This window comes from Schistocerca americana, chromosome 1 (genome assembly GCF_021461395.2).
Source record: "Schistocerca americana isolate TAMUIC-IGC-003095 chromosome 1, iqSchAmer2.1, whole genome shotgun sequence".
NCBI classification, from domain to species: Eukaryota; Metazoa; Arthropoda; class Insecta; order Orthoptera; family Acrididae; genus Schistocerca; species Schistocerca americana.
Genome location: NC_060119.1, coordinates 543345737 through 543370653, shown reverse-complemented (window position 1 = coordinate 543370653; position 24917 = coordinate 543345737). Strand labels below are relative to the sequence as shown.

At 38.3% G+C, this 24917-nt stretch overlaps 1 protein-coding gene across 2 annotated transcripts in view; it reads right to left on the bottom strand.

Annotated features, from left to right (window-relative positions):
• LOC124605748 (ADP-ribosylation factor-like protein 6-interacting protein 1) overlaps positions 1-24917 on the bottom strand; it is a 57049-nt gene that overhangs the window by 17532 nt on the left and 14600 nt on the right. For both annotated transcript variants that reach the window (XM_047137630.1, XM_047137640.1), the window contains exons 2-3: positions 21694-21827; positions 8883-9120 (exon numbers count right to left, since the gene is read on the bottom strand). In XM_047137630.1, the coding sequence (XP_046993586.1) occupies positions 8883-9120; positions 21694-21827 (372 nt within the window). The remainder of the gene's footprint in view (positions 1-8882; positions 9121-21693; positions 21828-24917) is intronic.

The window sequence follows — 24917 nt, the reverse complement described above, 5'->3', positions numbered from 1 at the left end:
AGTTAACAATATATGCCAAAGTCAGAAACTGATGCTCCACGACTCATGAGGTATAGTGGTGTAATGATCAAGACACGTAAGTTGACTGAGTAACATCCAACAGGAAAGATTCAAATATGTAATCATTTACCAGTAAGCAAAAGCAATAACATCAATGTCTCGTACATTTTATTATCTAATCTATTCTTGCATACTTGATGTGCCCTGTTCAATGTTACAACTGGATCTCTCTCAGGATTTATTGCTGGGACACAACAAGCATTTCAACAAATAGACAAGTATTAAATTAGGGAGTATATCTAGGCAACAAATAAATGCCCTTAGTTGCCCAGTTGCCCCATAATACGAACTGTCAATGATAAGATAACTATAATGCTACAACTACATTATTAGTCTGCAATCTATAATTAACCATAAAACTGCCTCCACGCTACTTCTTTATCAGAATTCCATGAGAGGATCTTGTTGGAAAAAAAAAAAAAACTCCTTTGTTTTAATGAATGCCACCCCAATTCGCATAACATATCCATGATACTCTCCACCCCTCCCCCCCCCATTTCCTATTTCGTAATAATACAGGATGAGCTGCTTCTCTTTGAACTTTTTCAATGTCCTCCATCAACACTATCTGATGTTTATCTCATACCACACACCAATACTCAAAAAGAAGGCGGACATGCATAGTGTAAGCAGTCTCTTTAGTAGATCTGTAGCATTTTTAAGAGTCCTGTCAATAAACTGCAGTCTTTGGTTTGCTTTCCCACAACATTATCTATGTGACTCTTCCAATTGAAGTTATTTGTAACTGTGAACTATTATTGTTCAGTTGAATTGACGCCTTTGGATTTGTTTGATGTGGCATGTAACCAAAATTTCGGGGATTCATTTTAGTACTCATGTGGATGACTTCATACCTTCCATTATTTACAGATAACTGCGCCATATAGATGTCTTGCCTAAATCATTTTGCAATTTATTTTGACTGCCTGATGACTTTACAAGATGGTAAATGTCTACATCATCTGCATACAATCTAAGATCTCTGCTCTGATTATCACCTAAATCAGTATCTACAGCAGAAAGAGTAGAGAGCCAATCACACTTCCTTCAGGTTCACCAGATATTACTTCTGTTTTACACAGACTTTCTATCTGTTACCACAAATTGTAACCTTCCTGACAGGAAATCATGAATCCTGTCACAAAACTGAGACGATAATCCATATGCCGGCAATTTGATTTTTAAGTCACTTGTGAGGAACCGTATGAAAAGCATACTTAGTTGTCAAGTACACCCTGCGCCCATCCTAGCTAACAGGAACTATCTACTTCAATTTCACTACAATACAAATTACTCTGGCAGCAATGAACATGAACACTCCACCATCAACTTTATTTAATCTACCCTTACTGAAACCCTTCTTCAAAAATTTCAACTGAACTTACTTCCGGCTTTAGCCAGCTTTCCATACCTATAATGATTTGAGCTTCAGTGTACTCTACTAGCACATGAGGTTCTGGCTCTTTCCCAACACAGCAACGACAATTTACAACCACAATACCGATTGTTGCTAGGTCTGCTTTCTTGTGTTTGCCATGCACCCTTTTCGACTGACACCCTTTCTCCCAGAAAACCACGTGTAGTGGACCTCTGACCTGTTAAACAGAACCTAGAAACCCACCACCCTGTGGCACAAGTTGAGGGGTCTGGAGCCTACATGGTTGCAGGACGGTCTGAGATTCTGATTCAGACTCTCCACTCAGCTCTGTACCAAAGGACCACAATTCATTCTGTTGATGTTGCTGTACATGGTGAGCTCCGCCTTCATCTTGCAAGGAAGACTGTCAGTCTTTTACAAGTCAACTAGTCGCCCGAAACCAGAGAGAACCTCTTACGATTCAAAACGGCACCCATCATTAGTACCAACAAGAGTGTCCATTTGCAGTTGGCTGAGCCCTGTGCTCTTCACGGCATCTGGAAGCATCCATTCCACATCTGGAATGACTCCTCCCAGTATCCACAGAGAGTGCACACTGGATTCCTTTCCCTTCTTGGAAGTCATTCTCTAAGGGGCCCCATTACCTGCCTAATGTTGGAGTTCCCAACTATCAGTAATCCCATCCTCTCTGAAGGCCCAGATCTTGTGGGCCGAGAGGCTTCCTCTGGAACAGAGCGAGCGACTGCATCTAGCTAAGGGACTTTGTCAGCTGCAGACAGCACCCGAAACTGGGGAGGCCCTCCAATTGCCTCCCCCCCCCCCCTCCCCAACCACCTGAAAATCTTTCACTGCCTGCCACATCTTGGAATGACATCACAATTGACAATGGATTAGGGGTCACCCTCAATGCGGGTAGTGCCTGGGGTGGCCGCAGCAGTGGACTGATGGGGGACACGTGGGATGTGCTAGATGTGCCTCGGATCCTCACGTCTGGCCCCCCACAGTGGTGTCCATTGGCAACAGCCTCAAGCTGTGTGACCGAAGCCAACACTGCCTGGAGCTGTGAGCAAAGGGTCACCAACTCGGCTCACATCTGAACACAGCAATCACAGTTCTTATGCATACTACGAATAACGGAAATATACTCTAGACAGTAACCACACATATAACCGAAAATAAGTCACTTCTGTTTAAAGCTCATAAAAACATAACAGACTTTACTCACCTCACCTGCTGCAGAAATGTAAGGTGCAGCCTCTCTGACAGTCTAAATGACACTGAATTATTCTAAACGAAAGAAACACATGCCCACACTGTACAATGGTCAATACAGGTGGCAACACTTTACACTACACTGCTATCAAAATGAAAGACAGTGCCTAGTAAGCACTCAAAATGCAGTAAATTCAAAAAATAAACTAGTAACCACATAGATAACTGAAAATAAGACACTCTTGTTTGAAGCTTGTAAAAATTGATAACAAACGAGCTGTGTAATCGCCTTATCTGCTGGAGAAATCCAAGATGCTGCCTCACTGACGACCTAACCAATAATGAAAAAGTTATATAGTTGTAAAACATGACCAGCATACAGTGTTGAGATATCTATGTAGCCAGTGCATCAATACTGTCTACACAGTCAACAATGTTTGGTAAATATTATTTTCCCTTGTTCTTTGTGTGTTTGTTAATTTTATGTTGTAAATGATGTGTATGTGCAATTTCAGAATTTTCTTATAGTGTTAATTTGTTTGTTATGAGTTCCGAAGAGAAAAAATTGATGGAAGCAGGTCATTGGAATTTACAGTCTCATGCTCATATGTATTACAATACTCTTCTAAAGAACTATAGTTTTGAAAGCATTCTCTCTTGTTTTTGCTTATTTGCTATAGATACTAACTGGAAACATGAAAAATTATCTTCTTGATTTCTCGTAATGCTCGTCAAGTAGAACAGTAATGAACGTTTAAATATAAATTATACAATATATTGAAACATGTTTCCGTAGGTAGCATTGGTTTTTTTTTTTGTGTTTGCTGCAGGAAAACCTGTTGTGACTTGCTGATTATTCAAAGTGCCGCTGCGCAATTACGCACGTCCTCTACATGCGGCGCTGTCTGCCAGCCATGCAGCAGCCGCGCCACCTAAGCGGCCAGCCAGCAAGCGGCCGCTAGACTTGGACTCAGTGCTCATTCGAATGTCACCGTGTTCACATGTCTTGCTTTGTCAACTTGCACAGTGACTTACGTGTGTTGTGTCGTTTTGAAATGTGTGTGTTCAACTTGACGTTGTAACAGAACCCACCCCAATCAGTCACTTCCCCTTCTACTTTGCTTGTCAGTGATTACAACTCAGATTCACCATCTGATATCTCTCCTCTTGTTTCAGAATACCAACCAATATCTGATGATACACCAGATGAAGAGCCATGAAGAAGAGCAAGTGTTAATTTGGAAGATTTAAAGCCATCTGATGGTAATGAAGTAGAACATCAGTCATCGGAAAGAGCAGTTGAAGATGACATTACTGATGCACAGCTCTTTACAGAACAGAATTTAGGTGGCATAGAAAAAAAACCTTCAAGAACTAGCAGCACTAGAAAAAAATTGGAACATCCAGGTTAGAGGACTAGAAATATTTGCAATATTACAGAGCAATGCAGAGAATACTGTATCTCATCTACAAAACTGCGTGTTCCAGGAATTTTCGAAAGATATTATAAATTACAGGTGTACAAGAGAAACGGAGATTTTGTTCACAGTAGGCATAATATAGACACGATCTTTAAAAAGCCTTGCACACAAGCAAATTCAAAAAGAAACTTCACTTTCCATGAAGGACAAAGCAAAAACAAATCTGTAAGAACAGGTTTTTAATGCACTTTGATATACCGAAGAAATAAGGGACATCTGAAACACAAGTAAAGAAAACAAAGGGTTCATCATGTAAAGAAAGTCACTTCACCACAACTTTTGGATAGTGTGAGGAATCTTTCAAAGTTTTGCAGTTGTTGAATCCCATGACTGTCACTGTGGGGCAAAAGGAAATTCCTAAGTCCATTTCTTATCACATTTATGTACTCCCTATACAAATCTACATGCACAGAAAATGGTCTTAAGCAACTAGAGCCCATATTTATGGAACAATATTTTCAGAGTATAATCTCTCTTTTCATTAACCCAAATAAGACCAGTTGACAGACCCCAACAATCAGTCTTTTCATCTCATTCGTTTCGATAAGTCTCCCCTGACACTGGGTTCTGGGTGACTTTTCCAAACTCTACCTCTTTTCCTAAACATCGACAGTCCTTTTACTTCACCGCTCTTCCTTCCTCTTCAATCCTTCTACCACAAGGAGCAGCCCCTGGCTCTGAAAACTTGCAAGCTATAATCCCTTTTCATATGTGTATGCTTCTGCTACCACTTGATGAGTAGATTTTTTAAAATCTATTCTATTATTTGTATTTCCAAAAAAGACTAGTGTCATCTATGCACGGCCTACATTGCTGCTGAGGTCTATAAACATGAACTTACACATAATTAAAATGCTGATCTTTTCTAATGGACAGGGCAAAAGAGCAGAGAAAACCACACAATAAGAGAGCAAAAAACTTATGGGACTTTTGTTAGTTGGAGCTTTGATCTACAGCAAGTTTTGTTTGCACCAACTGATCCTAGCAACAACGCTTTATTTTCTAAGTTAGAACTGAAATCTTAATTCTGCAGTATATGACAGAATCATAAAAATGAAACTATTTCATGCACTCAGAAATTTTCCTATTTTAGTAATCGTCATGGAGGACAGAACCTAAACAAATTTGTTGTTGCAATGTGCTTAACAGCTGTTCACGAAATACCTAACCTCGAAAGCATTGATTTACAATTTCTATTTGTCGGTCATAGAGAAATTTGAATGTGACTTTGCACTTTTGGCAATCACTACAGAACAAAATAGTCATAAAAGTGAACTGGCCTACTGACTGGAAGAGCATTGCAAGAAATGCACGATTAAAGGGTGACAAGCCTTTCCGTTATTCACAAAATAAATCATGAATAGATTATTGATTGGGAGTATTATCTCAATTACCTCTTGGCTATTATGAAAGAAGCTGCGAATGGGAAGCAAGTCACACAGCACAGGACGTGCTGGCTAAACTTCCACAAAACAATTGTATTATCATACACAAAATCTTTATGTGAATCCTGCCTATAATGAAGAAAAAGTACAATCATCAAACATCATAAAAGTCCAGAGAAGGGCAGCTTGTTTTCTATTATTGCAAAATAGGAGAGAGTGTGTCACTGATATGATAAGCGAGTTGGGGTGGCAACTATTTCTCACTGCGGCAAGAAGTTTTCATGAAATTTAAATCACCTACTTTCTCCTCTGAATGCGAAAATATTTTATTGTGACCAGCCTATATAGGGAAAAATGAACACTGTGATCAAATACGAGAAATCAGACCTGTCCATTTTCCCCCTTACATGCGTTTAGAGAGTGGAACAGCAGAGAAACAGTTTGAAGGTGGCTCAAAACTAACCCTCTCCTAGGCATTTAAGTGTGAATTGCAGCATAGTCATGCAGGTGTAGGTTCAATGTCCCAGTTCAAGTCACTGACTCCCACACTAGGATCGTAATAATGTCCATTTCACAAAAAACCTACCACATGAAGGAGATACAGATGGCTGTCAATCATCGTCTGAAGATGCAGTCTACAGCTACTGATAATGATGATTGTTTTTTAAATTTTGTGGTGCGTTTCAACACGAAAAAGTGAATGAATAACAGTATATTTTGAAAGTTTTGACATTGTGGTGTATGATTACAACAACAAAAAAAAAGGTGGCTCTATTGGCCCACTAAAAAGTCTTCTTCAGACTCTTTCATACACTTTTCAGTCTAATAATCATGTTCTAAATAACCTAACAAACTATATTTTATTTGCAATGTGAGCATGTAAGGCCCTAGAATACAATGATAAGGTGAAGCAAATTTGGCCAAAAAAATAGATGTCTGAATAAATGTTGAGTTTAGCTTCTTATATTTCCAGAACTAATTGCAGCATAAACTTGAAACTTCGCACATAATAACTCTTCAATACAACATCTTAGAACATAAAATTTCAATTTCCTACTGTGTTCCAACAGTTTACAAATTGAGAGCAAATTTAACAATTTTTGGTACACTTTCATAAAAAGTCTTCTACAGACACTTTTAATCCTTTTCATTTGAAAGACCATGTTCTCAACCACCTAAAAACTACATTTAGCTATACAATGCTAGCATATAAGCCCTAAAAATGGCGATAAGGTGGAAGTGCATTGAAAATTGACCCATCTTCCACTGAGACTCAAACTATAATTCAATAATTGTTTAGTACTCTCTAGAGAAGGCAATATAAAAAATCTTTGTGACTAGGAAGGGAGACAAAAGTACAAATAACTCGAAAAACTTAAAAAATCAATGTCTTGTCACGACTCATTGCGATGTATTTAATTCCGTTTTCTGCTATACAACATCAAACTGGTTATAAACTTCGCAATTTAAATGTGCGTTACCAAGGCAGTGAAGATCATGGCCATAAAATTGTTGCATAACAGCTCTAGCACAATCGTTTAAGTAGCTTTCAAGTTTTACTGCACTGTGACATTGTGTAAATTTTGATGAAGTTCACAGCAGTCTTCTTGACCTTTCATGGAATGGATTCAAGTTATAGAGAATTATTAGTATACCTTTTTATTCTATAATGCTATTGACATGCTAGTTTAATTACAGTTTAAGGTATAGCGCTCTTCGTGTCAGCATAGTTAGCGATTTATATGGTACATATGAGAAACTGTATAAATGTGTTGCTATTGTCCATAGTGGCTTGCCACAGCAGTTTCCTTCTGGACAGAGAAAACCAGCATTCCCATCCCATAACACCAATGCGCGGTAGCTATAGCTGTGCAACAGCAGCCCCAGTCGAGTTTCTTTACTACATGTTTCCAAGCCCATGAGTTTCTTTACACAGTATCTCAAGCCTGACGATACATTTCTGTAAGTGTTATTTCTGTAAGTGTTACAGGTTTCATTTATTTGCTGTAGGACGTCAAGAGGAAAACTATACTGCCGGCCATATGATGCCCATGATGGAATTGTTTGGGGAGAAATTTTGATAACACAGAAGAAAAAAATTATACTTTTCAAACCTAATTGCCTCAAATTACTAGAGCACAAAAAAAGAGAAAACTATTCTTTTTGTTGGATTCTTTATTCCATTTCATTTTTTATAAACAGAATTCTGCAAAGCTGAATGCTGCACTAATGTTTTTTTTTAATTACCAAACAATAAGACTACTTATTTTCAATTTTTCTGATACAGGCTAATGTCCTAATCCTCAGTACTTTAGATTTAATCTCCCATAGACTGTATTAAACAACTGAGTGCCAGAGAAATAGGAGGCCCATTTTCAATGCACCTCCACCTTATCAATGACAGTTTTTCTCAGTGGTTTGATGATGTGGTCTTTCTAATGAAAATGGTTTAAAAAAGTCTACAGAAGAAGGTTTTGTAAAAATAGGCCAAAAATATGTATTTTTGTGTTTAAAAAAATTGGCAACTTTACCCTCAATACATACACTAATCGAAAGCAGCATGAGAATGAAACTGTGTATTCTATGACCTCATATTGGTAAATTATTAAGTGCAAAGTTTCAGGTTTATCCTACAAATACTTATGGAGATATAAAAAGTTTTTTTCGAGTGGTTTTTTTTCCCCAGCTGATTTTGTTTCGAATTGTCCATACGAACATTGCTCAGTAAATCTGTTTTTATTATTCTGCTTAAGAAAGTGCAATATGTACAAGATGGCTCAGTTTTGTTTCTTTCAAGAAAATATTCTTGGAGACGTTACGTTTCAAAGTTGCCGAAAGCTCATGGGTGAACTGTCATAGTTTCACTATGGGGACAAATGAATGGCTATATCTCCGAAAGTATTGAATTAGTGTTTGTGAAACTTTGCCAATGTTTTTGGGAACATACACAAACGATCACAAAAAATTTTACCAAAATCCACGACGGTCATAAGGCAACTTTTTCCAAAATTACATCGCTTGGCGTGAAATGGCCCAAAGAGCTCCATTTTTGTAAAAAGGAAGCAATTTTTGAAGGGAAAATCAAAACAAACCTACAACTACTAAGTTTTTCAGACTAAATACTCACATCAGATCAGAATTATTTCAAACACGTTGTGTACAATTAAAATTTTAAGAAAGTTTCAAATGCATTTCTTTCAATAACAGCTATTTTAAGTTGTTTTACTAAGATGACTGTATTATACACCAGTTCCAGTTTAACAGTTATGGGAAATATTCCCATTTGAGCCACTAAAATCTAAAAACTACTGTGAAGAAAAATACGCAAAATGCAGGCATAATGGGTAAAGGTGTGGCTTGACTTACCAGCCTGGGTCTAGATTGACGCGTTTCTGATAAAATGCATATCCAATGTGTGATTTGGCCTTGCAAGGATGCCAAGCTACGACAAATATCTTCCAACTGTCGTTCCTTGACTCCAGTCCAACTGTCAGGATGACAAATACTAGCTGTCAATGTGGGCACCAGGTAATCGACTAGAGTTGTTAACAGACCCACAACTGATATTGTAGTTAACACAGATGGGTCAAGGTACCAGAAAAGGCTGTAAAAACAATACAATGATTATTAAAAAGTAAGAAGTAACATTGGTTATAAAGCTATAGGGCTTTAAGGACCTTACAAGAGTTTCTACAATCTAATTTGGTGTTTGTGCCATTTCTTGTGTAGTCATACATGGCAGTCTCATTCTCAAACAGATTGCTACCACTGAGGAAAATAATGTATTTCTGAAGGATAAACTGAATTGACTTTTTGAGGACTGACAACAAAGTTACAACAATTATTATGGTCATGACAATGTTTAGAACGGTTAGTTCATTAACAATGTCACTGTGTACTAGTCAGGTGTTAATTAGGTGTGTGCTATCTGCCAAGATGAAAAATGATAATTTCTCTCTAACGCCCCAAAGAGCACGTCTTAACACTCTCATTGGTCCAATCTTGTTTTCTTTTTTTGACTTTAGAAAGAGTAAACATCTCGAAATGAATGAAATGCGAGTTTTACTCACTGAAGTCTTCCAAAATCACTGTTGTGATTTTCACAAAACAAATTCGATCACACTTGGGCTTTGGAAAACTAATTGATTTGATTTTATTTTATTTATTTATTTATTTATTTTTTTTTTTTTTTGTGGGATGTTGACAGCTCTGTGTAAACTGCATTTTTTGGCTTACTTTGATTTCTTGGCCATAACTTTCTTCATTAAAGCCACTACCCCTGAGCAGAGGATAGATTTCTTCAACTCTATACTTTCTCCTTTTATTCATTTTACACCACCCCTCCCCCTTTTCTGTGACAATTAACAACAATCTTCAAAAAAAACTAAAAAAAATTGTTTACTGACTATCTTAGCACAACACAGTAAAGGAATTATACTTTTGAGTTTGAGTAACTTCTTATCAATTTCCCAGCAAGGCCTCTAAGACTTGTTAACCATATGGATCTTTTCACTGAGGTTTAGAGGGTTTTCTGGCACACACATGTACACTATCAATCTGTACATCACTTGCTTGTAGTTGTTTCAGCAGTCTTTGGTTGCCTGCTGTACCTGTGTGTGATTATTGACCATCAAAGTTTCCTCTGTTAATTAGGCGTCATCAATTTTTGAAATAATGCTGCCGAAGAAACTTATATTAGGTGCAATTGCAGTTTCTTTACTAGAAACTGCCATTAAAGTTCCTGAATAAAAGACAAATTTATGTGAACAAGGAACTAATTCAACTGATAACGCTACATCTGATGTATGCTTCAGTGTCAACATGAGTCAGAAGAAAGAAATACCTTTATTGATGAATCTATATTTACTTGTAAAATGATTATTTTATACCAATGGGTGATGTTTTCTTACATTTTAATTTTCAGACACGAATACTCAGTATATTTCTTAACAGCACTGCATCTACATACACTATCTGATCAAAAGTGTCCGGATATCCCTGTGTAATGTGTAACTGAACACTAGACATCATGAGAGGTGGACCCAATAGTATGAAAGAAGGTAGGGACATCGTGTTGTCAGTGGAGAAACAGTAACAGCAGAATGGATCCATCAAGAGATGTTATCAGATGTCACCTGAACAACAAATCCACCAGTGATATTTTGACACTCCTAAAGCCGCCTAAGTCAACTCTTGTGACTGCAGTGGAAATGCAAAGGAACAAACCAAGATGAAGCAGACATCAAGTATTGATGGAACATTTATCATTGTGGAGGACGTTTTAAGAAAATCACATGAAATCAGTAGAAAGAATCGCTATTTCAAAAGTGCTACCAACAGTCCAGCTACCACGACTGTGGAAAAGGAGTTAAAAAGAATGAGTACAATGGTCAAGCAGCTCCTCATAAGCCACACATTTCTGCAGTCAGTGCTAAGTGCCACTCAGTCAGTGCTAAGGGCCACTTGATGTGGTGTAAAGACAGCTGATGACCAGAAATCCACGATTTGGAGTGGTGAATCATGCGATACCCTGCAGCACTCCAATGAAAGGGTTTGGATTTGGCAAATGCCTGAACAATATTACCTGCCATAATGCGTAGTGTCTTGCTCTTGAGAAAATACAACTGTGGAAGGATATGAACATACCTTACAGCACTGTGTACTGTGTATAGTAGAGGAACAATTTGGTGAAGATGAGTAAGTGTATCAGCATGACAATGTGCTCTATGACAAACCAGCTTTAACCAGGTAATGGTTCTCCATTTGGCTTTCGTGATAGCAATGTCACATTTCATCCAAAACCTCCTCTTTAAGCTCCCTAAACACCTCTGTTCTGTTTTCAAATGGTCTATAACTACGTGTTATGATCCTAGCAATAAGCATCTGAATTTGTTCCCGGTCAACCCTCATATCTACTTGATATGGGCTCCGAATGCTGTCTATAACTGGGTGCACTTGCATCTTGTACGAGATTTCTTTTAAAGATGCACAGCATTTTCCCCAGATCTATTCCAATGTCTTTTAAGCCTTCCATCTGCCTTCCGTTATATTGATTTTGTGTGTTCATCTCATTTCATATTATTTCATATGCTTGTTTAATTAAACAATGTGGTGTACTCTGGTAGTTAACCACTAATCCTACAGTCAGAAATCATAACAGTCATTCATTACAAGTGGAAAATGTCTCTTGGATCTTCTGCATTTCCTTATGATCATCCAATTACGATACTTGTTGATAACAGTAATCAGCTAACACTCTAGCAGTGCTGATGACACTCCCTGTTAAATCATAGAACAGTCATCAAGCCAGTTGCATATCTGTGAAAATACTCCCTATGATTGTATTGTGGTTACTGGTCAACAGTGAGATACAATGTCAACTTTTCAGAAATTTAGGGCAACAGAATCTGTCTGTGTACCTGCTTGCAGTAATTGTGATATATTGAATGAGAGCTTTGCTACGAAGGTTTCCTCTGAACTAATACTAATTCCCTAAGAGTAACGGTTTTTACTCCAGGAACAACAACGTTCAGGATTAGAATACACTCTAGGATCCCAAGACAGGAGGTGGATCGAGATACTAGCTTCCTGTTTTTTTTTTTTTTTTTTTTTTTTTTTTTACATTTTTGTAAACGAGAGTGACCTGTACACTTTACTAGTAACAAGAACCTTGACAATTATGAACAAAGTAATAAATTAATTCACCAGATTAACCATGTAAAATCCAATAGCAATCTCATCATGGTTTGGAACCTTGATCACTTTGGGGAGTCTAAATGTCATTCAGTTTTAATATTTCATTTGTGTGTGCAGTGGTCAAACGTTGATATGGTATTACCCATTTGTTTAAAGCCAAAACTTAATATTTTGACTTAGAGTCTACAGTCATCAGTTTCAACACCAGACTCAGCAATAAAAGATTGGATTAAAGGTTGTGATGTGCTCATTGCTTTACACACTGAAGCTCCAAAGAAACTGGTACAGGCATGCATACTCAAATACAAAGATAAGTAAACAGGCAGAGTACAGCACTAGCACTGCAGTCGGCAACGCCAATATAAGACAACAAGAGTCTGGCACAATTTTTAGATTGGTTACTGCTGCTACAGTGGTAGATTATCAAGATTTAAATGAGTTTTGAATGTGGTGTTACAGTTGGTGCATGAGTTACGGGACACACCAACTCCGAGGTAACAATGAAGTGAGGATTTTCCCCATACAACTATTTCAGAAGTGTACTGTGAATATCAGGAATCTAGTAAAACATCAAATCTCAATAGTTGCGGCCAGAAAAGATACTGAAAGAGAGGGTCCAACAGAAGTGCAACCCTTCCGCAAACTGCTGCAGATTTCAATGCTGGGCCATCAATAAGCGTCAACATGCGAACCATTCAACAGAGCCAGAGGCCCACACATGTATCCTCGATGATGGCGTGACACAAAGCTTTACACCTCTCCTGGACTCGTCAACACCAACATTGGCCTGTTGATGATTGGAAACATGTTGCCTGGTCAGAGGGGGTCTCGTTTCAAACTGTATTGAGCAGATGGACGTGTATGGGTAAGGAAAAAACCTCATGAATCCATGGATCTTGCTTGTCAGCAGGGGACTGTTCAAGTTGGTGGAGGCTCTGTAATGGTGTGGGGCATGTGCACTTGGAGTGATATGGGCCCCTGATACATCTAGATATGACTGACAGGTGACACACATGTATGCATCCTGTCTGATCACCTGCATCCATTCAGGTCCATTGTGCATTCCGACATTCTTGGGCAATTCCAGCACAACATTGTGGCACCCCACACATCCAGAATTGCTACAGAGTGGCTCCAGGAACACTTTTCTGAGTTTAAACGCTTCTGTTGGCCACTCCAATCCCCCCCAACCCCCCATAAACCATGGACCATGCCATTGGTGGGGAGGCTTGCGTGCCTCAGCAATACAGATGGCCGTACCGTAGGTGCAACCATTTAAAAAGGGAAATGGATAGGTTAAAGTTAGATATAGTGGGAATTAGTGAAGTTCGGCGGCAGGAGGAACAAGACTTTTGGTCAGGTGAATACAGGGTTATAAATACAAATACAAATAGGGGTAATGCAAGAGTAGGTTTAATAATGAATAAAAAAATAGGAGTACGGGTAAGCTACTACAAACAGCATAGTGAACGCATTATTGTGGCCAAGATAGACACAAAGCCCACACCTACTACAGTAGTACAAGTTTATATGCCAACTAGCTCTGCAGATGACAAAGAAATTGATGAAATGTATGATGAGATAAAAGAAATTATTCAGGTAGTGAAAGGAGACGAAAATTTAATAGTCATGGGTGACTGGAATTCGACAGTAGGAAAAGGCAGAGAAGGAAACATAGTAGGTGAATATGGATTGGGGCTAAGAAATGAAAGGGGAAGCCGCCTGGTAGAATTTTGCGCAGAGCATATCTTAATCATAGCTAACACTTGGTTCAAGAATCATGAAAGAAGGTTGTATACATGGAAGAACCCTGGAGATACTAAAAGGTATCAGATAGATTATATAATGGTAAGACAGAGATTTAGGAACCAGGTTTTAAATTGTAAGACATTTCCAGGGGCAGATGTGGACTCTGACCACAATCTATTGGTTATGAACTGTAGATTAAAACTGAAGAAACTGCAAAAAGGTGGGAGTTTAAGGAGATGGGACCTGGATAAACTGACTAAACCAGAGGTTGTACAGAGTTTGAGGGAGAGCATAAGGGAACAATTGACAGGAATGGGGGAAAGAAATACAGTAGAAGAAGGATGGTTAGCTTTGAGAGACGAAAAAATGAAGGTAGCAGAGGATCAAGTAGGTAAAAAGACGAGGGCTAGTAGAAACCCTTGAGTAACAGAAGAAATATTGAATTTAATTGATGAAAGGAGAAAATATAAAAATGCAGTAAATGAAGCAGGCAAAAAGGAATACAAGCATCTCAAAATTGATTTCGGCAGGAAGTGCAAAATGACTAAGCAGGGGTGGCTAGAGGACAAATGTAAGGATGTAGAGGCTTATCTCACTAGGGGTAAGATAGATACTACCTACAGGAAAATTAAAGAGACCTTCGGAGAAAAGAGAACCACTTGTATGAATATAGAGAGCTTTGATGGAAACCCAGTTCTAAGCAAAGAAGGGAAAGCAGAAAGGTGGAAGGAGTATATAGAGGGTCTATACAAGGGCGATGTACTTGAGGACAATATTATGGAAATGGAAGAGGATGTAGATGAAGACAAAATGGGAGATAAGATACTGCGTGAAGAGTTTGACAGAGCACTGAAAGACCTGAGTCGAAACAAGGCCCCAGGAGTAGACAACATTCCATTAGAACTACTGACGGCCTTGGGAGAGCCAGTCCTGACAAAACGCTACAATCTGGTGAGCAAGATGTATGAGACAGGCGAAATACCCTCAGACTTCAAGAAGACTATAATGATTCCAATCCCAAAGAAGGCAGGTGTTGACAGATGTGAAAATTACCAAACTTTCAGTTTAATAAGTCACAGCTACAAAATACTAGCATGAATTCTTTACAGACGAATGGAAAAACTAGTAGAAGCAGACCTCAGGGAAGATCAGTTTGGATTCCGTAGAAATGTTGGAACACATGAGGCAATACTGACCCTCCGACTTATCTTAGAAGAAAGATTAAAGAAAGGCAAACCTACGTTTCTAGCATTTGTAGACTTAGAGAAAGCTTTTGACAATGTTAACTGGAATACTCTCTTTCAAATTCTGAAGGTGGCAGGGGTAAAATACAGGGAGCAAAAGGCTATTTACAATTTGTACAGAAACCAGATGTCAGTTACAAGAGTCGAGGGACATGAAAGGGAAGCAATGGTTGGGAAGGGAGTGAGACAGGGTTGTAGCCTCCCCCCAATGTTATTCAATCTGTATATTGAGCAAGCAGTGAAGAAAACAAAAGAAAAATTCGGAATAGGTATTAAAATCCATGGAGAAGAAATAAAAACTTTGAGGTTCGCCGATGACATTGTAATTCTGTCAGAGACAGAGCAGCTGAACGGAATGGACAGTGTCTTGAAAGGAGGATATAAGATGAACATCAACAAAAGCAAAACGAGGATAATGGAATGTAGTCAAATTAAGTCGGGTGATGCTGAGGGAATTACATTAGGAAATGAGACACTAAAGTAGTAAAGGAGTTTTGCTATTTGGGGAGTAATGATGGTCGAAATAGAGAGGATGTAAAATGTAGACTAGCAATGGCAAGGAAAGCGTTTCTGAAGAAGAAAAATTTGTAAACATCAAGTATAGATTTAAGTGTCAGGAAGTCGTTTCTGAAACTATTTGTATGGAATGTACCCATGCATGTAAGTGAAACATGTACGATAAATAGTTTAGACAAGAAGAGAATAGAAGCTTCCAAAATGTGGTGCTACAGAAGAATGCTGAAGATTAGATGGGTAGATCACATAACAAATGAGGAGGTATTGAATAGAATTGGGGAGAAGGAGTTTGTGGCACAACTTGACAAAAAGAAGGGACCGGTTGGTAAGGCATGTTCTGAGGCATCAAGGGACCACAAATTTAGCATCGGAGGGCAGCGCGGAGGGTAAAAACCGTAGAGGGAGACCAAGAAATGAAAACACCAAGCAGATTCAGAAGGATGTAGGCTGCAGTAGGTACTGGGAGATGAAGAAGCTTGCACAGGATAGAGTAGCATGGAGAGCTGCATCAAACCAGTCTCAGGACTGAAGACCACAACAACAACAACAACAACAACACCGGCCACTTAACTCCCAAGACATGAACATTTTTGAGCATATCTGGAATGCCTTGCAACATGCCGTTCAGAAGACATCTCCATTCCCTCGTACTCTTACAGATTTAACGATAGCCCTGAAGCATTCATGGTGTCAATTCCTTCCAGCACTACTTACGACATCAGTTAAGCCCATGCCACGTCATGTTGTGGCACTTTCGCGTGCTTGCCGGAGCTGCACACGAGATTAGGCAGGTGTACCAGTTTCTTTGGCTCTTCAGTGCATGTATTCAGAACTTTGACAAACAATCTTAAGCTATTAAGTTTTCTCCATCAGTTTCTCTGCATTCTCTTGTACAGAGAGAGTGTAAGAACCCCCATTTTCACAATATTCTTCAAACATCTATTAAATCATGGGATGTCTTCATGATGTTTTTATTACTTTATTTGGTACATATTGTCCACAAACCACATTATGATGTTTCTACACTAAAACAACAGTCCTCCTACATTTGTCTGATTTCAGACTGGAACTAAACGTTCCAAGTTCATTTTATTAATAAACTGTTAGCAACTGTCTGCCAGTATGACTAAACAAATCCACATCCTCAGTTTTCTAGAGGATCTTTTTGCCTTTAATGACCATTGTCTTTGTAATACTTGTTATCCAGACAAGAACTTTAAGAGAAATAGCTAAAGAATATTTGAAGTTTCATGTACAAGGGTCAGTCAATAATTAAAGAGACAAATTGGTCTGGAGAAAAAAAGCATTTATTTTTACAAAACAATACTTTTTCTACTTTTCAACATAATCCCCTTGAACATTTATGCATTTGTTCCAACAGGCTACAAGCTCTTTTATTCTGGCTGCAAAAAAACTCTGTATCTTGATGTTTGAACCAATTTCCCCAAACTTTTTCATGTTGTCTTTGTCCTGGAAGCTCTTCCCACATAATGCCTCCTTCAGTGCACGAAACGAATGGAAATCACTAACTGCTAAATTAGGACTGCAAGGGAGATGAGACAGTACTTCCCAGCCCATTCTGTCAATGGTTTCTCGGGTTAGTTGAGCAATATGAGGGCGTGTGTTGCCTTGCTGGAGAATCACACTTCTCTTCCGAGATCCATGACATCTCTCTCTCTCATGGCTGGCTTCACCTTGTTTTTAAAAGCAAATTCAAGTAGTATTGACTGTTCATTGTACGCTACTCTTCGAGATAATCATAAAAAACTGGACCTTCAGCATTCCAAAACACCATAAACATGACTTCGCCTGCTGATGCTTGAGTTTTGAATTTTTTCTGGACAGGTGAGTTGGTGTGCTTCCACTCCATGCTTTGTCTTTTTTTATTCTGGCTCATAATAATGAACCCAAGTTTAATCACAAGTTAAATTTTTGTTGAGGAAGTCTTGACCTTCTCTCTCATAATGTTCCTTCAGCTCTGTGCGCACTCTGAGCCTTGTTTCCTTGTGAAGCTGCCATGCCATGGGTTGGGGTTGTTTGGAGAAGAGACCAAACAGCGAGGTCATCGGTCTCATTGGATTAGGGAAGGATGGGGAAGGAAGTCGGCCGTGCCCTTTCGAAATTACCATCCCGACATTTGCCTGAAGTGATTTAGAGAAATCACGGAAAACCTAAATCAGGATGGCCGGATGCAGGATTGAACCGTCGTCCTCCCGAATGCGAGTCCAGTGTGCTAACCACTGTGCCACCTCACTCAGTTGTGAAGCTGCGTCAACTCCTTTGGGACCCATCTTGCACACGTTTTGCGGTACTTCAGCTTGTTACAGATAATGTTATGAACTGTACCAGTACTAACTTGAACTTTATCAACTATCATTTCCATAGTCACATGGCAGTCAGCATGAATAATGCCATCAATTCGACTTTCAAGTGAGGGAGTTGAAACTGCAGCTGGTTGGCCAGAACAGTGTTCATCAGTCACTGAGTTGCAACCATTTTTGAACTGCTCTACCCACTTGTAAACATTTGCACGATTCATACAACCTTCACCATAAACTTGAGACATTCTACAGTATATATTCAGTTTCTCAACTTCAGAAAGTAAAAAATGAATAACAGAATGTTGTTCAACTAATGTGGATGTTTCAAGCGACTCACCATCTTGAAATGTATTTTTGAGGTTATACATCAGCTGATCAGGGTTTGTCCCAGTGATTCCAACTTGAAGCCATAAAAGTATCAAACTTGCCCTACTAACAGTTTTCCCCAGACCAATTTGTTTCTTTAATTATTGGACGACTCTCATAGCTAAAAATCGGAATGCAGAACCAAATCCTTTATGTACAGTTATAGCTTTTCAGTCCTTTGTATGTGGTTTCCATCAAAAGACTGCACTTTTTCTAGGTGTTGCATACAGGTTTCTTCATCTATACACAGATAGATCTGGAAGCCATCTATGTCATCCAAACATTGAACAAATTTAAGTGACTGCCCAGTACCAGCCTTTTTACATTCACTGCCATGCTGTATCACTCAACCTATTTATGGTAGAATCTTATAACTTATTCTAAGTTAAAACATTATAACCTGTCTGGAAGAAAATAGCCTTCTTCACAAAAATAAGCACTGATTCCAAAAACATCAGCCAAGTGATGCTTGACTTATTCTCTTCACACACAATATTCTGAATGCTATGGACATGTTTCCACTATTTTAAAAAAAATAATTCAAGTAAAATATTGACATTTTCTCAAGAAAAAAAATCCTATATGTTGCTATGGAACATCTTACTATGCTTACAACTGGACAACCATTTCCTGACAGGCAGGATGCTGAAATTTATCCTGGATGGAGAATCATTTACACACACTGAAGTAATATCTCGTGCACCCTACAGGAGTCCAACGGAACACCATTATAATTCATGATACACACTAAGCACAGTTTATTAGCGGTAATCTCAGACTATTCACAGATCAGGCAGTTATTCATGGAGAAATTCTACCCAGTGAAAAAATGCAGTAATGTCTCCACTAAAATCGCTTCAAAATATCAGCCTGTTGCTAAGACTGGCAACGAGCTCATAAAGCAGAGAAATGAAAAGTTTTGCGCTTAATGAAACATAAAAGCTTGGAGTGCTTTGATCATAAGATAATGAGACAACTACAGTTAGTCACAATATGCAAATATTTGGGAGTAACAATGTTTAGAGGTATCAGATGAAACAACACAGGCTCAGTTTCGCGTTAAGCAAATGACACTGACTGCATATAAAGAATGATCATGTAAATAGTCAAAGACTTATTTAACAGCTGAAGAGAAAATCTTACATGGCAAATATTTGCAGGGAGATCCCATACATTTCATCTCACAAGAACCAGCTTACAAAATTTCCAGTGGTGCATTTGAGGGTAGAAACTAAAAATATTATTCAGCAATTATGTATTTATACTGCACAAGTCACACAGACTTAATTCATTTACTGCAATAATGATGGAAGCAGAAGAAGAAATTAAAATTTGTGCCATGGCCAGAACTCAAACCTGGGTCTTCTTGCTTACTAGGCAGAAATGCTAACCACTACACCACCGCAGCACTATGGTCAAGATTGCCGCACGAACTACCCAAGTTGAGTGCCCTCCCCAATACAAACTTCAGTTCCTATCTTCAGCTTATTTTTCCCCTACATTGTCACTATTGCCAGGGCTCCTTGGCATTGGAATAGCACCCCAGCATTGGATGTAATGGGGAAGTCCTGTACCATAGGTGATATTATAATTAAAGTTTTCCCTGAGACATTTAAGTCTCGTCTTCATCTGTGATAATGATGGAAGCAGAAGAAAGGAATTAAAATTTGTGCCACAGCAGGGACTCGAACCCAGATCATTTTACTTACTAGGCAGAAATGCTAACCATTACACCACTGCAGCACTATGGTCAACATTGCTGCACGGACTACCTTAGTTGATTGCACTCCCCAATACAAACTTCAGTGGTTAGCATTTCTGCCTAGTAAGGAAGAAGACCTGGGTTCGAGTCCTGGATGTGGCACTAATTTTAATTCCTTTCTTCTGCTTCCATCATTATCACATATAAACATGAGATTTAAATGTCTCAGGAAAAACTTTAATTATAAGATGTATAAGAATTCATTTACATCTACATCAATACTATGCAAGCCATCTTACTAAGTATGGTGGAGTGTACTTCTGGTACTACCACCATTTCCTCTGCCCTTCGTTGCCCCTTTCTGGAATGGTGCATAGGAAGAATGAATGTTGACAAGCTTCAGCAGTCCCAACTGATCTGATTTCCTCTCCTTGGCCATTTAGCAAGACCTACATGGGAGGAAATAATATGTTTCCTGAATCTGCTTGGAATACACTGCATTACTCTTGAAATTTTAATAGCACACAAAATACACAATGCTCTCTTGTAGAGTCTGACACTAGAGTTAGTTGAGCATTTACGTAATGCTCCCACACTTACAAAACAATCCCGTGAGGAAACTCACTGCTCTTCATTCCCTATATCTACTACCAATAAAATCCATAAGGGCTCAGACTGACGAGTACTACTCACGACTTGATCTTTTAAGTTTTGTAGGCCAGTTCTTTTAGGGATTAATTACATTTTCTCAAGATTCTTTCAAGGAATTTTCTTACAATTAATTTTATGTGGTCCTTTCACTTAAGGTCGCTCGCTATTGTTTCCAGTGGTTCACTGCCAATAGTGCAATCTGTTAAATTTACTTATGCTTACAGTCAACTGCCTGTCCCTGCACCTATCTTGAATCCACAACAGGTCTTCCTGCATTTTGCTAGTCTCCTGAAGCTGCAACTTCTACACAGACAATAGCACTTCTGACATTGGCTGTATAGAGAAATAGTGATCACATACAAAACAATGACATACGATGTACCATCATGATGTCTTAAACCAGAGAGCCCCTTAAAGTCATCATTTTAACATACTCCTACCAGTTTCAAAACAACTGTGTTGTTCGTGATGGTAACTAACTTGTTCTGAGCATGATGAGTTTGCTTCTTGTTACAATGTCAAATCAGACGCCAAGTCAATCACTAAATTAACAGGTGAATAAATATTCTCATTGTAAGGTACAAAAATACCACAAACTAGTTTCAAAATTAGACAATCTCAAACTGAAATAATAACGTAATTTTTTAAGACTTTTCGAAAACTTGCAACACAATGGCAAATGACATCTTGTTAAAAATTTTGTTTTTGTTTTAGATGTTGCACCTAATTTTCCTAAAGGACTTTATTCACTGTGGCTGATGTCATTTTTAGCACTGCAGAAAGATACTAAAAAAACTATGAGAGCATATAGTGGAAGAACTTCGTCGCTGAGTACTGCCAACTAGATTTCAAAACAATGTAAATCAAACACCACTTTACTTATAGTAGTACTGTACATGCAAAAGTAATGTTAATATTCACAGGTTACTTACAAAAATAGTGTTGTTGTAACGCCAAATAACATGCCAGGATACCAGTTCTTCTCCCACAGGAGAACAGAATTAAGGGGTATCAGAACTTCTCGCCATCCTTCAAGATCTCTCTTTATCTTCTTGACACGCTTCTCCTGTAAAAAATCATTCTTTCATTGTGGAACTTTGCTAGGCACTGGAATGAGCAAGTTATTAACTCTGGAGAAGATTCTCAGAGCAAACTAAGATTCTCAGAAAAAGTTCTCAATTTCGTATGAATGAAACATTCGGAGTAAATTCTCTGACGAGGGAGTTCCTTCTCACTACCTCTCCTCCTCCTTGAGAATATTCTTAGTGTGTGTTTTCTGCCGTATCTGGCACATAATGTATGGATAATGTTACATTTCATTCAACTCACTTAAACAGGCATACTATTCAGTCTACAAATATCAAACTGGCATCAATGTGTTCTGAAAGAATTGCACTACATTGCAGTTTTACTTTTCTGTGTGGCAACAAATTATTAAGACAATTATGGACAATTTATGGAAATGCATCTCCTTTTGAGGTTACCGAATTTTCGACATGTGGGAAACTTTTTCATTATCCAAGTTAAGTGAACACATTATGTGAACGAACTCTTAAGATTACAAACACATTTCCATCTACTCCAAACTGGAACTCTGTCAGAGCTTTCTAACATGAGAAATTTTGGTTACATATGATGTATAATGGTCTGCTTGCATGTCAAGTAAGTAGTCACCCGTGCAGTTCGTTACTACAAACATAGTGCTAGGTTTGTAATAACCAGTTATTAATTTTTCTGATTCGCCTACTTATTTCTAACACAGCAAAATGTAAGAATCCTGCTGTGAGGAGGCATGGTGATGAACATCTGGAAATTCCATTGACACAGTTGTTTGGTTTATACCCAAGTCTCAGAGTACTTCAGTCTGAAAACTTTGGTCTGCTGAATAGCGCCAAAATTTTTTTAATTTTCACTTTGTTTGAAAGGTCACCCCTCTTCTTTCAAGATTTTCGGGAGAAAGTTAATCAGGTAAATAATGTTTTTACTGTTAAACCCATATAAACTTCTACAGTTCCTCTCTTCAATATCTCTTTGGGCTACATATGTATTTTTTGACTTCCAAGCAACATTTAGTCTGCCATTACTACAAAAAAGTTGGTAAAACAACCTCAAATGAACTTATTCATCAGCTTTAAGTACGCTACAGAGCTCACTTCAAAAAATGGGGAATGTTCTGCACATGTGGGAAGCTCCTCTAGTTTTATTCGTATGAAATCAGAGAATGTTCTATGCTTTGAGCAACTTCCTGCACTCTTTTACTCAAACTGAGAAACATTCTCAGGTGAAGCATATTCTTCATTTCACTTTATTCTTGCAAACCTGAGGAATGTTCTTAAAAGTTTTGAGTATAAAGTATATTCTATCTTTTATTCATATGACCCATAATGTGATTAGTTGTGGTTGATACACAAAGCAACAACACCAAGCCCAATGCTACTACTAGTAATCTTCTCTTGGAACCATTCTAGTACATCTGGGAATACAGTGAAAAATCACTGTCTCAGCTCAGGGATTTATTCCAGGAAAATACTTTCTCTTTGCAATGGATGTGAGTGAAATAAACCTTCCAGACAGATTAAAACTGAACATACGGCCATGACTCAAAGCTTCATAGCAAATCCTCCTCTGGAGAGTAAAAGTTTCACTCAAGAACCAATCTCAACCAATGGCTAAGCCAACACCACTCAAACCCTCCTTTGTAAGTGAACTAGTTTAGCAGAACATGCAGGAGAGTAGCTATAGAGTTAAGAAAGTTATGAGAAACATGATTGATAATTCACTAAGTCATAATCATAGCTTGCACATTTCATTTGATACATATTGTGTCATCAAAAGATATACAGTAAAGCCCCATCTGGGATACAGGATAGTAGAGGGCTGGGCAAAGGTGGTCAACTGAGTTGGTAACTGGGAGTAATTAAATATGAGAAAGAACATAATACAAGACAATCCTCTTTTGTGAACAACTCCTGTACACAAAAAGAATGGATGTTTCGCTCAGATGGTGATTAATGCTAACTTTTCCATGAAAGCACAGAGTGCAAAATACTAGATACACAAAGAGCACTGAAGGCAGATTACAGTTCAAAGTTCGGTCGACATGCTCAATACACACAGAGCAAAAGCTCAAATTCAGAAAGAAAATGCGCTGCATTTTTCAAAGAAATCATAATGGCATTTGTCTTGGGTGATTTAAGCAAATTGTGGAAAACCTAAATCTTTAAACTGTCGTCCCACCAAAAGCAAGTCCTTTGTCTTACTACTGTGCCACCCCACTTGTTGCCAATCATGAAGATGTACAAACAAAAATAACTATAACAAACACAACTAGTATCCTAGAATTTAAAATATTTAAAATTGGTATGTGAGTATATTGTGTCATAGTAATATTGATCAAGTATCATATTTGCCAAGAACATTATACACTGATAGTGGATATGCTGTCTTTGCCATGTACGGTATGCGTAAATAATAATGCTTCTTTCTTTTTCTGTTCCAGTAATAACAGTACAATCAACAACACCACACATATGTCTGAAAATGAATAACAGTGAAGTTTCACTAATGAAGGAGTATTGAGGGTGGGGAGATCATGTGTGTATTTCTGTTGAAAGTGGAATTAACAGAAATTACAAAGAAACTTATTTAAGAGTGTATGCAGTTTGTTTAAGATAAGTTATTTGCAATCTTTAGATATTACTATAATGTACCTCAGTGTTCATAAAACATTGTAGAGTGGCATCTCGGGCCCCAAATGCACTGATCTTATAATTAACTGGTGACACACACACAGTGAGCTGTGAGCCCCAACAGACTATCTACATAAGGGCGAGATAAGTTGGCTGTTGGCCCCCAACTACTGATTGTTACATGTTGCAACCATACAGAACACTTTGTGTTGACTGTGGTCTGTTTCAGATAACTACAATCCAATCCACGAATGACGGCAGTTTGCACAATTCGAGACAGTGACAGGGATTGCATTGTTGCCGGTTCCAAGTGAGGGTTGTGGTAACCATATGTCCATGCTCTACACTTTAACAAAATATGAATACTGCAAACTATGTCTATAACTTGCTTGTGCAGAATTTCTCTCTTACCACCACCATCAGCTGTGACAACTTGGAACAAAAGGAATAAAAATTCATGAAATAAC